This window comes from Cottoperca gobio, chromosome 24 (assembly GCF_900634415.1).
Source record: "Cottoperca gobio chromosome 24, fCotGob3.1, whole genome shotgun sequence".
Taxonomy (NCBI): Eukaryota; Metazoa; Chordata; class Actinopteri; order Perciformes; family Bovichtidae; genus Cottoperca; species Cottoperca gobio.
Window position 1 is genome coordinate 747,686 of NC_041378.1, and position 12,831 is coordinate 760,516.

Here is a 12,831-nt window from a genome sequence, read left to right on the forward strand (position 1 = left end):
GTTGATTAAAGAAGATTTATTAAAGGAGAACTGTAGAGGGGGAGACGTCAGACTAACATCCCTCAAATCAAAACCTAGATCTTTAATATAATGTCTCTATTGTGAACACACTCACATCGGCGGCTCTTTAAAAAGGCAGTTTGACCGGCTTGTGAACCCGAACTGCTCAGCAGTCGTGCAGCTTTCTCTTCAGAACGTCTGAGCATGACGTGCTGCACCCAACAATCCCAATCCTGCTGGAAACCACCTTTTTTTATCCAGTGGCCTCAGTAGCTGTTACGTCCCAGACTTCTCTCACCACTCACAACGTTTTACAAGCTCAGTTGGATGGAAATAAAGTTATAAACAGCCGGCGGCTCTTTGCCAGCAGAGCACACAAACCTTTGGCTGGTGGAGGTTTCCCTTTAAAACTTTTCTTACTGGGAGAGTCGTGGTGGCTGTGTGGAGGATTGCTGAAGAAGGGGGATTTAGAAACAATACAATAAATCAGACGATAAGCTGGAGGTGAAAAAAAATTAGTTGAAATTGCAAATGTGGCCTCTGTGATCTGTTGGTGTCGATGAAAGAAGTCGAGGTGTTGCTCAATTACGGTGAAATATCAGAAGCAGTACAGAGAAGCAAAGTCCCGGCCCTTCCGGTGGACCACAACCGGACCTTATTTCAGAAAAGAAAGTCCGATAGTTAACAGCGAGAGACAAGTATGATCCTGTTTGAATTGTGCCTTGAGTCACTCATACTGTATGATGTTTGCAAGTCAAGAAAGTCGTAGTCTTTTTTTAAACGGTTGAAAATACGTAACTAGTAAAGACCACGCACCTAAAAGTCACGTATAGAGACAACCTCACTTCATCTCCCTTAAGCTACAATGCCTGTGCGCTTTGCGATGTACTCACATGAGAACTGCTCGTTCTTTTGCTTCCCGGCTGATAAAAAGCCCAGGAGGAGATGAAACACATCGGGTAAGATAACGTGCACAGAACATAGCCGAGTCACCAGGCTAGCTAGTGTTGGTGACTTACATTGTGCGAGAAGAGAGATGTAGTTCACTGAGAACTACGACAAACTGCGACTCTACGATACAAAGCGAAGCTCAACGTGTGTGGTTCCAAAAATGGATAAAGAGGAGGATTGTTGGTGGAGCTGAGGTGACGCAGCAGAGCAGACACCTCAAACTTAATTAAGCATAACTTTAAGCCTTAATATCATTAATAACAAGTGAGTTGTCTAAACATTCGGCCTCATTACAGTTTTCATGAATGGGGAAATTAGCTATAGACCAAAACAGTTCTTTGCACCCGTCTGTAAACGTGTGTTTCTGCTGAGGTCTATAAAGTTTGTCTCCCTCTTGGAATTTGTTTGGCCCGAATTTTGCAATAGGACAAATTAAAATGAGCCCAGCAGATTATAACTGTACATCTAGTACACAGTTTTGCAGAACATATCTGTTTTGTGAGTTATAAGGATTGTTTCTCTTTGATTTATCCTGGTGCAGTTGAATAAATGCATCATTATTCAGCCGGTCACGAGCCGTCAAGCTGCAGAACTGTTGTCTGAGGGGAATCAGGGACTTTAATGCATTTAAAGAATAACAAAAACTATAATTAAACTCTTAGACCAATCAGACAACTCAAGATCCACATTTGACAAAATATTAAAGTGGATTAATGACTGGACTATATTTGTTTTGGCTCGGCTGCAAAGTTGTTATTCGTGTGCTTACGGCCTCCTGCCTCCGAGGACTTTGCATCTGAAGTCTTCCTGCAGCACAGATGACTGACTGTATTACTTTGCCCATTATGGTGAGTTACAGCGACAGACCAGACCTCTTTAAACCTCACTGATCGTTCCCTTATATAGTCATTTCTGAATCTACATGCCTAAATTATGTTGCACATGAAAAGCATGAAGTTTGAAGAGCATGGGCAGCGCCGCACTGTTGCATTAAAGCTATTAAAAGTAATATTAACCGACTAAGTACAGTTTCAAATCTTAACGCCTGCTACTGTTTCATCATATCTCATTTATTTAATGCATTTCCTCTTGAAGCAGGATGCTTGGATCAGACATAACGCAGGAAATTATTATTTCAATTGTAAAATAAAGAGAGATCCTATAATAGAAAATAATGAAATAGCAGAAGTGGAACTGAAGTGATAGGAGAGGTCAAGAATAACTAAAATCACAAGCAGAGGAAATACATTAAATAAACAGCTGACTTTAATAATATAAAAAAGTTATAAAAAGTTACTAAAAGATGGAACAAGACGTTTTATTGGAGAAAGGGGATTTTTCAAACATATTAATTATGGAAATTAAACATGGCTACAAAAGTAAAAAGAAAGTATTTATTTTAAATAAATAAATACGCAGATTTAAATTTCCCTAAATGTTTCTTTGTTGGTGAAACAAGCAGCCATTTCAATGCCAATGTTAGAAGTTGACTTTATTTTACTAATGCCAACAATATAGTCAAGAAAACTGTGTTTAATAAACTTCAAGTAAACTCTTTAACTAAAGAAGTTATTGAATAGCAGCCAAGTTTGTTATAACAATAAATGTTATTGCTTCCTTCAACCTTGACATACTGACACAAAACTGAGCTTTTATCTTACATTAATTAGCAGATTCCAACTTGTAAATACATTTCACATTAAAATCCAAGTCGTAGATACAACTCAAATCCGACTCGTCCGTAAACAATGCAGAAGTGCCTGAAAATGCAAACAATGCAGTCAGCTGACATCATCTGTCCAAGATAATTAAACCCACATTAAAAGGATAAAATTCTATATTGTCACATTATATTTATGACCAACTCCTTGAGTTGTCCGATGACGTAAACGAAGCTTACACATATCTACCACCAAATATGGCCGCCGCAGAGTGAAGCCAAAATATGTTTGATGGACTGAAAAGTAGCATCCCTACTGGTCACTAATGCTAACTGGTTCTTAGTACATCACATTGAATCCCACTACGTCATCTTTGCTTTATATCTATATCTATATCTATATATATCTATATATATCTATATATATAGATATATAGATATATATATATATTTGCTTGTGTAATGATGTTGTCAAGAAACAATTACTGAGCCCAGACATGCTAGCATGATCTAAAGTTAGCCGAGGACAGGTCTCAAATATTCATTACGATATTAGCTGAAACGAATACAAAGAAACGTGACCCGGCGAATGTTTGGTTACGGCTCTGGTGTTTCTGTCTCCGGGTTTGACCTCTGTTTAGTAAACAACTGTTGAGGCGCTGTAAGCTAACGCGATAAACAGGCAGCGGCTGTTTATTTACTACAAGTGTTGTTGTGGAGGAGTGTGAGCGCTGCAGCTGTGAAGGAACATGGAGGTTGAGGCATCTGTGGGATTGCTGATGGATCATAAAGTGATAGCCCTGGAGTTTCCCCTTGTTGGACTCTGCACCAGTGGGGAGACCCTAAAAATACCCCTTTTAAAATTTCACCAAACAAACAGCTGCGTCTGCTTCACAGGGTCCAGCTCACAAATAGAGGCCAAGGACAGACGATATACTTCAGTGTAGTGGGCTGTAAAATGGATGATTGACAGTTCACCAGCATGAACCTTAAACCTGATTAGATGGACGGACACTGACGGAGCACTGTTGCTCTTAAAACCGCCAATGTGAAGTGGTTAAACAGCTGTCCTGGAGACGTCAAAAGTGTAAGTAAACATGCTAACGTGCTCTATTAGCAAAGCTGTAAGTCATAGCTGAGTCATGCTAATGTTAGCAAAACATAGTGCTATGTGATAGCATCACTGTTAGCATATTAAGTTTAGAGTGCTGCAGGGATGATGTAGTTTTGTAGGCCAACGACATTAGCATCACCTTGATTATTGTAGAACGTAAGCTTTGTGTAAAACTAAAGTTTTTGTGCAGCAATAAAATCTTCACAAAAGAAATACTATTTTATGATTTATGAAGCCTAAATGCAAACACCATTAGTCAAAAGCTAACGTTGGGCTATAAATGTTCTACACTATGGCCACATGATAATGTCACCACCACTGAGTCGTTGAGTTTCCGTGTTTATGTCTCATTTAGCCATTTGTTACTCAACTGTCTTATAGACACGTAAAGGCTAAAAGTGGGTATTTACTGACGCATTTTATGTCAGTATTAAGTAATACTTCATCCTTATCATTCCTATATCAATTACTCACCGAGTGTTACCTTGACGAAGAATCCGGACACGTGCATCTTTGCTCGTTTCGCTCACTATTTACAACTTCTCCAGCATGAGCCACACCTGAACTACACCGGGCCCAAGTGTGGCTCATCCAGCTGACGATCTGGATCCTGCAATACAAACAAAGAGCCAGCACAGAGACCTCTAGTGGAGCGGAGGGGTCGTCACACTTCTGTAACTTTACAGTGTAGTTGAGATGAAAATGAAGGCCGAGTTCGTAGAAGTAGAATTTTATTTAAAAACTCAAATGTATTAGAACACATCCAGACGTGCTGCACACACGGACGCATGGCTCTTCTCTGGAGTCAAACCTGTGACCTTCTCACTACTGGACGTCATGATCCTGGCTTTTGATTTTTTTTGTTTCCTGTTTTATTTAGTATATTACTCACCTTGTGTCACGTCTGGTTTTACTTCCTTTCTTTGAGGGTTTTTTCCCCGTTTGTGTTCCTGTGCTGCATTTTTCCCATCTACGCACCTTCTCTGCATCAGCCTCGGTGGTCTTCCCAGCCAATCGGATCCTCTTCCCTGTTCCTAGTGTTCCCCCCCTGCTAATTGCTTCACTCCCCTCACCTGAGATTCTCCAAAAGTACAGTATGTGGACACATCTTATTCAAAAACCTGGCTGCAGGGATTTTCTCCCACTCAGACACGAGAGCATCAGGTGATCAGATCAAGTCCTTCAATCGCAAGCACGTCCCTCAAGTTTACTTTTGAGACTTTGGAGGCGTAAGTTAATGTTACGTAAGTTAAAATACGGGACACGAACAGCCGTCTCTGATAACAGTCCAAGTTGGTGGCACAAGATGTCCACATACTTTTGGCCGTAGAATACAAGAAGGCAGATGTTTGAAATAACAAACAAATGAAGGAACTTGTGGTATGACGGTCAAACCTTCAAAGTGGAATCTATCATCAGTGCTCGACTGTTTGTATCATCCTGGTGTTACACTGATAAGGTCACTCTGTGAAACGACTCATGAATCAGAGTTCCCCTCTAGTGGAGATAAACTGTTTGATTATCTGGGACTCGGTGCGACGCCGTGCTGGCATGTGGAGACTGAAACCTGTAAACAAAGCGTCTCTGTTTACAGACCTGAGACTCACTGTTTATCTCTTTCAGTTGCAGGATGAAGGGTTTAAGATATTTATCTCCCCTTTGTATTTCTATTGGGATGGTACCTGATGTTGTATCGGATGGTTGTAACAGCTTCTTTAGAAAAATGTTTGTGAACGTTTTCAACAATGGATATAAATAAAAAGCTTCTCATTCAAACATTCTGATTAACTGTCTTCTGATACGATCTTTGGTGTAAAGAAGAACATCCTGTGGACTTCCTTAATTTGTCTTTACCACCAGAAACGTGCGCCGTGTATCTGAGCACATGTACAGTAAATCAGATAGTTAAAGGCTCAGTCCACTGCACATTAAAGAGCTTGTGATTGACTCAATGTACTCATATTATTCTTCCCCTGAAGACCTCCACCTGCTGCATGGTTGTCTTGGCTCTTCCAGTTCACCGTCAGAATAAATACAGCCCTGTGGTTTTGACGCGTGGGAGATCTTGGCATCTCCCCCGAAACAACTATTAATAACAGGCCGAGGTAACGTGGTTGCTACCACTCCAGTGCCAGGATTCTCTCTGGTTGAGTCACGGCCTGCTTCGGGGAACTTTGGTTCAAACCCAATAACTTGTTCCTCAAATCCCACCACACAATATTTCATAATTTTATCATAATTAGTTTGGCTACAACTTCCATGCAATGAAAACCATCTTGCAGAAGTTGGAACTTTATAGATAGTCAAGCTGATCCATCATGGTTTCTTCTGCTGCTATCATCATTTGCTAATGTGCTTTTGTGGTGCGTTCAAGAACAGTCAAACTCTTTGAGACTGAAGCTGCCTAAAAGCATTTGCATTTCTGGGCTACAGTATGTTGCTGAAAAATCAAGCGAAGAAGAGAAACGATGACGGGAAATTAATCAAGCGAGTTTCTTGAAATGTACTAAAACCAGTGTCTGGTGCGGGAATATAATCAAAACAATATGTTACGGATACAGTATGATAAGGATTACCTCTGCCATTTCAAACATCTGCTTTTCTAGGATCACTGTTTTATTCATTGGCATTCTTTTTCTGCTTACAGGTAGAAAATGCGATCCAGGAACTGCACCATGGAGGGTCCAGATGACGGACACATCCAGCCCACTAAAGGCTTCATCAAGCAGGAGGAGAACACACCAGAGCTCACAAAGAGAAAGATGAAGGTCCAGCGGGACGAGAACGACGGGAGGACGGCGAAACCTCAGAAACCTGCAGAGAGCAGGAAGGCAGCGCGGGATCTGTCGAAGACAGATTTGCTGCATCTGCTGGGAATCATGGAAGGAGAAGTTCAGGTACGAACCAGATCTTTACAGGAAGATATTCAGTACTCAACCTCTGATTACTTTCATAAGCCCCCTGTCAAATCATCATCTGTCTTTAACCACGCCGAACCCTTATCTAAATGTAAATACTAGAGCTGCGAAATGGGAGGAACTGCTGGTTCTGGAATAATTGTTTCCCCTTCTTAAGTTAGTATTTGTATAGTCTCAACATACTGAGGTCAATAAAAGCTGCAGTTATCAATAATGTTTATATTAACCATGGAGACTCCAATGATCTCCAACTCTGCAGCTCTACGGTTATTTATTTAAGCCGCTTTTAGCTCCTGGTTTTGGTTTTATGGCACATTTACTGGTTCAGCCTCCCACAGACCCACAGTGCACTACCTGCTCAGCAGCTGCACACAGTTAGAGACTTGTTGGTGAACACTAACCAACGAAACTACTTGGTTAGTGTTAGAAAAAAGGTCATGATTGGGTTAAAAGAAGCTTCGGACGTGACGTCATGTGACTCAGTGTCATAACATCAGTGAAAAAAACTCCGCTTTTGGTTTCATACGGACACGAGTGCTCCTGAGTGAAAGTCTTGCGTTGGTTTGAGGAACTTTAATTTTGTGTTGATTCTGGCGCCCCCTGTGGACAACAGCGGTAGTGTGTCTTAAGGATCTTCTGGCTAACGCGTGCATTTGACGCAACCTATTTTTCTTTTTAATCAGCTGTTTTGTAGGTAAGAAATCTATTTGTGGTTGTGTGAGATTAATAACTAATATGACGATGGTGGTACTACACTTCACGTTTTACACACCAGTGTTGGAGGAAGACAACATTTCTCTCCGTCTGTTGACTGAGCAGCTGTTCTCCATCACGGTCCCTTTTAGCTTGTTTTGGTTCTTCAGTCAATTCTTTTCTTTGTCTCTTTGCTCCCTCAGTATCAGCAAAGAGACCAATTATAACATCAGAAAATAAAATCCATGTCCTACTTACTGCAAAACGTTCCCTGTGAAGATGTAAACAAAGACTCTTCTGGTCATCGTGAATCAATTCGTCTAAGATTTACACAGTGGCGGGCCGTGCATTTCACACCTCGGCCTTCAGTGATGTCCTACACAGTCCTACCTGAGTTATTCCACCTCTTAATACCATCATTATGACGCCATGGCTCTAGAAACTATACATTTAGACAGAAACGCAGTATAACCGGGCGTTGCATCACCTTAACATAGTCAAGTACAACAGAGTTATATTAATATTTCCGAAGCATTTATAATCAATAAATCCGCATTTACAATTAAGAGTGTTAAACTACCAGCTGTCAACACTTAAAAATAAAAGGCGCTTTTAAGGGATTAGTCTACAAAGTTTTATTAAGTCCACTAAAAGTATCTGAGCTTTAACAAGTGTGTTCACTAAACAGCGCATTGTCGCACCTAAAGCAGTTTCATTTAAGAAACGTGACGATAAAGAATAAAGACACAAAAACTATTCACTGGAAATGAAAGAAAACAAACAAATAATGTGCATTTGTTCATGAGGATATCTTTGCGACAGGTGGTGAAAGTGTATTCCTAGCCTTGAATGTCCACTTTGATAAAGGTTAAACCAAAACAATTCAACAAGTCTCCTTGAGTACTGTTACTGCACAGCTGAGCCAGTGCACCACACACATCTCTACATCTCTTGTAGAAGCATCAAACATTTTATATATTTGTCATAGCTCTGCCTCTCAATAGTGCGTATCCAATCGAAAGACGTGGACGTCTAACGTTATCGTACGCCTGCTAGCTGGCCCCGATGTCGCCAACTCGAAATCTGATTGGTTAACGCCACAGTTTTGTCTCCGTTCACTTTAAGCTACAGGCGCCCCGCACTGTTGATTCTGAAGGCCTCAGGGCAGATCTCTTGGACCCTGGCAACACATCATGGCTGGAATATGATTGGATAAAAGCTCTAACATAAAGGCCAGCCCTCCAAATCTCCATCTGAGGCTGGAAGCAGCGCAACCACAGAGGAAAGCTATGAAATGAAGAGAATAGACTATGGGGAATAATTTAATACATATTTGTGAAAAAATATATCAAGATTACATTTATATTCTGATGATGTTTAGGCCAGCACTGGATTTAAGTATAACTTTATAAAAACCTTCTCGCTGATGGTCTTGTTTGCGTATGTCGGTCATGTAGAGGCGTCACATTAAAAACCCCTCCTCGCTGCTTAAATTAGCTCTTTGCTCGTTTACAGTTTCACCGCAGTGAGAGCTGGGGAGTCTGGGAGTTTTGTTGTTAATTGAAAGGATTAACGAGTGCTAATTCGACTGTTTGGTTACCATGCCAACTGAAGATGAAGGGAAGGTCGAAAGTAATGGATTTAGTGAAGTCAGTTATCTTTTCCCACAAACATCCGGCACCTGCAGCTTATAAAACCATAAATACAGCAGGAGTTCGTCTCGAGTGTTGAGACATATCGACGTGTTTCAGTGTGCGGTGGCGTTTAGATTTTTAAAAAAAACCTTTGCCGGTGAGGAAACAGCCGACCGGGCGGCGGCTGGGCTCCAGTCTGATAACGATTTTCTAATGGAGGCACATCTATAAACTCGTCTCCAGAGAGGCAGGATGCTGCTGCCTCACCCTCTGTTTCCGTCATCAGCTGCTCGGGTGTGTTGAATATGTTACATTAGTGATGGGACGGAGAGCTGCTGTGGTTCTGCTTTGTGTCACATGATGATAATCAAAATGTTAACAACAGACTGTTTGGCGAAGAATAAGGTCACTTTCATCGTCATCATGTCAAAATGGTGGAAACGTGAGTTTCAGGAAAAGACAGAATTTAAAGGATGAATCCGGTTCAGGACCAAAAGATTTGTTTATTTACTGACTTTAAGTCACGTGACCTTTTTAGTTTTTACAGAACATTAAGAGACAGTCGAGAGGATTTGACAGAAAGAAGAATACAGAATAACAACAGAGATTTCAGAGCTTTGGCTTCTTTTAAAACATTTACTCAAGACAGACAGCGATAATCACATTTTACACATCAGATCACCTGATAAAGGCTTCACACGCACGTCCTGCCACATAGTGTAACACCAGCAACCTGCTGCAATGATTTGTACTCTCTTAAAGAAATCAAAGCTACGTGCATTTGAAAGTCTTTTTGCAGATGCATCCAGATACAGAGGAGATATTGAGGATTAGTGGGGCGAGTCTTTGTGCAGGTTCTTACCTAAATGCATCTTTATGATGACATAATGAGCCTGGGACGTTAAAGCAGATCATCCAAACTGTTTGCACACAGTTATTGATCTGATGTGTTTACAGATGAGTTGAAGGAGACTGTGCAGAGGAGTGAAGCTCCCTCTGCTGGTGAAACCTGCTTTTCTCTGTGTGTGTGTGTGTGTGTGTGTGTGTGTGTGTGTGTGTGTGTGTGTGTGTGTGTGTGTGTGTGTGTGTGTGTGTGTGTGTGTGTGTGTGTGTGTGTGTGTGTGAGCAGGGGGAAGAGTTGATGAGGTAATGTGTTGGATCCTCTGGTGCAGCATCACATTCAGATCCTCTGAGCAATGACTGAGTAATCAGCTGACGTCCGAGCATCACCGTGCAAATATTCAACAAGTTAAACACCGACATCAAAAAGCTTCCTGTAAACTTTGCATTGAATTTTAAAATACTTAAAATCGTTTTTAAAGGTGCTTTAAGTGAGAAGCCGATCTGGATTATTCGTATCTTTTACTGTTTTTTGTTGTCGTCTTATTTATTTCTTATTTTATTTTACTGGGTTTTGTTTTTCCTTCCCTTCATGTTTTAGAAATGTTTATTTATTTATTATGTTTTACCATTTGTTCCTATTATTGTTGTTTTTAAATGTCTTAGTTTGTGTAGTATGCAAAAGCGCTTAACAAATAAAGTTGAAACTTTATTTAATATTATTATTATTATTATAATTATTATTATTATTATTATTATTATTATATTATTATTATTATTATTATAATTATTATTATTATTATTATTATTATTATTATTATTATTATTATTATTATTATTATTATTCGACAGCCTGGTGATCAGTTTTTAAGTGTTCAACCTCATCAACGGGAAAACGACCATAAATATAATCAAAAATATGTTTTGTTTTGGTTCTTAAGGGAAAAAACCTCAAAACTGATAATAAATAAATAATAATAATAATAATAAGTAAAAATAAGGATTTATAATGTACTACAATATCAATAATACTAAGTACCAGCCACAGAAATCTAGACGGGCACTCGGCGGCCGCAGAAATCTGCTGACAGACCAACATTACCGCCTCAGTGGAGGGAACTTAAAAGACTCAGTTGTGTCTCCCCAGGCCAGAGAGGACATCATCGGCCTGCTGAAGTCGGACAGAACCAGGCCCGAGGCGCTGGAGGCTCACTACGCCTCGGCCGTCCCCACCAAACCCCTGCAGGCGCTGCAGAGGGACGGACTGCTCACCCTCAGCAACAACTGCACCGACGACGTGTACGAGAAACCGATGGCCGAGGTGAGAGGACACTGGAGCTCAGCTGGGATTAAACTGAGTGAAAGATTCAGTGGGGAGTCAAGAAGCACTCTTCCTTTGTGAGGACTCTTCAGACTGACAGCAGCCTGTGTCTTCTTCTACTTCTGCATTTACATTGAGAATTAAACTGATTCAAAAGTGTGTCTACTTCCCCAACGGTACAGTGGTGGAAGGTAACTAAGTACATCCAGTTAAGTAGGTTTGAGGTACTTTACTTGAGTATTTCTATGTTCTGCACCTGATGCATACTTTTACTTAAAGTAAGGTTTGAATACTTCTTCCATCACTGCTATAATTGATGCCACATTACATACTTTTGAGGAAATTACAACCTTTCAACATTATATTTACCAGCATGACGTTCTAAATGCTCTTTCAAAGTTCTCCCAACCAGACCAGCAATGAACTTCCAGTTTATTTATAAACAGTTCAGAAACAATTCAATTCAAAGAGCTTTACACTAAAAGAAGTGCAAAAGAAAAGCATTTAAAAATGAAAACAAGCTAACAGCGAATAAGACAGGTATGAAAGTAACAGTGCAGTGTAAGTATACCAAAATCAGTTTAATGTTTTTACTGGTAGATTGTAAACTCCCACAAGAGAAGAATACAAACCATTGTGAACTCCTAGGACTAGTTTATATTGCTTTTAAAGAGTTTAAACTTATATTTTGGTGAAACGATGCTCCTTTGTGTGTTGAATAGCAGCGGTTTCCACTTGGAAATGTAATTTCCCATGCTGAGCGAAGTCTGCAGGGTGTCGTAAAAAGGCAGAACTAAAGTGTGAATAAAGCTCATTGTTGTCCCACACATCGCCATCACTGCAGCTAATGGGGTTTTGGGGATATTGTGCAGGCAGATGTGGCGTCAGGGTGTGTGAGATGTTGGTGATAATGAGCGTTGACGTGTCCCCCGTCAGTTGGACCGTCTGGAGGACAAACAGAGGGAGACGTACAGACGGATGTTGGAGCAGCTGCTGATGGCGGAGAAATGTCACCGCCGCACCGTCATGGAGCTGGACAACGAGAAACACAAACACGGAGACTTCATGAGCAAGAGCGACGACTTCACCAACCTGCTGGAGCAGGAGAGGGAGAGGTGAGGCCGTGTGTGTGTGTGTGTGTGTGTGTGTGTGTGTGTGTTTTACATGCACACTGGGAACTCAGTTATGAGTCTTTTTCTGGGTTTGGTTCAGATTAAGACTGGATATCATGGAATCTTTCTGACTTCCTGTCTGTGGCTCTCATCTCAAAGCCCATTGGTTCCTGCTGAACTAATTAAGTATATAGCTTCTTTAAATAAATAAAAAGTCTCAGTAATCTTTTAAAACAGCTGGTGACTGTCACTGTTCTCAAACCAAAGGGAGGAAATTAGTCTCGTCCTCTAGCCCTAGAGGAACTAGTGCATTAGTTGGGGACTATTTTCAGCGGCGGATGAATCCACATTTGGTGCTGTAGTGAGTGTGTGTGTGTGTGTGTGTGTGTGTGTGTGTGTGTGTGTGTGTGTGTGTGTGTGTGTGTGTGTGTGTGTGTGTGTGTGTGTGTGTGTGTGTGTTTGTGCGTGTGTGTATGTGTGTGTGTGGGGTTGAGACATAATAAACAGGGTGTGTTCATTAATGAAGGAACATGTCGGTGCAGCAGTGAGGATCACTGATGAGTTTTTAATAGTTTCTGGACAACAAAG

The 12,831-nt window shown here is 40.8% G+C and overlaps 1 protein-coding gene across 5 annotated transcripts in view; it reads left to right on the forward strand.

Annotated features, from left to right (window-relative positions):
* filip1b (filamin A interacting protein 1b) overlaps positions 1 to 12,831 on the forward strand; it is a 37,552-nt gene that overhangs the window by 9,464 nt on the left and 15,257 nt on the right. For 3 of the 5 annotated variants that reach the window (XM_029462730.1, XM_029462726.1, XM_029462728.1), the window contains exons 2-4: positions 6,373 to 6,622; positions 10,958 to 11,131; positions 12,068 to 12,246. In XM_029462730.1, coding sequence (XP_029318590.1) covers positions 6,380 to 6,622; positions 10,958 to 11,131; positions 12,068 to 12,246 — 596 coding nt within the window. In that variant the 5' untranslated portion in view covers positions 6,373 to 6,379. Of the gene's footprint in view, positions 1 to 3,512; positions 3,699 to 6,372; positions 6,623 to 10,957; positions 11,132 to 12,067; positions 12,247 to 12,831 lie in introns of those variants that run through there. The other 2 variants (XM_029462727.1, XM_029462729.1) reach the window with 2 other exon arrangements.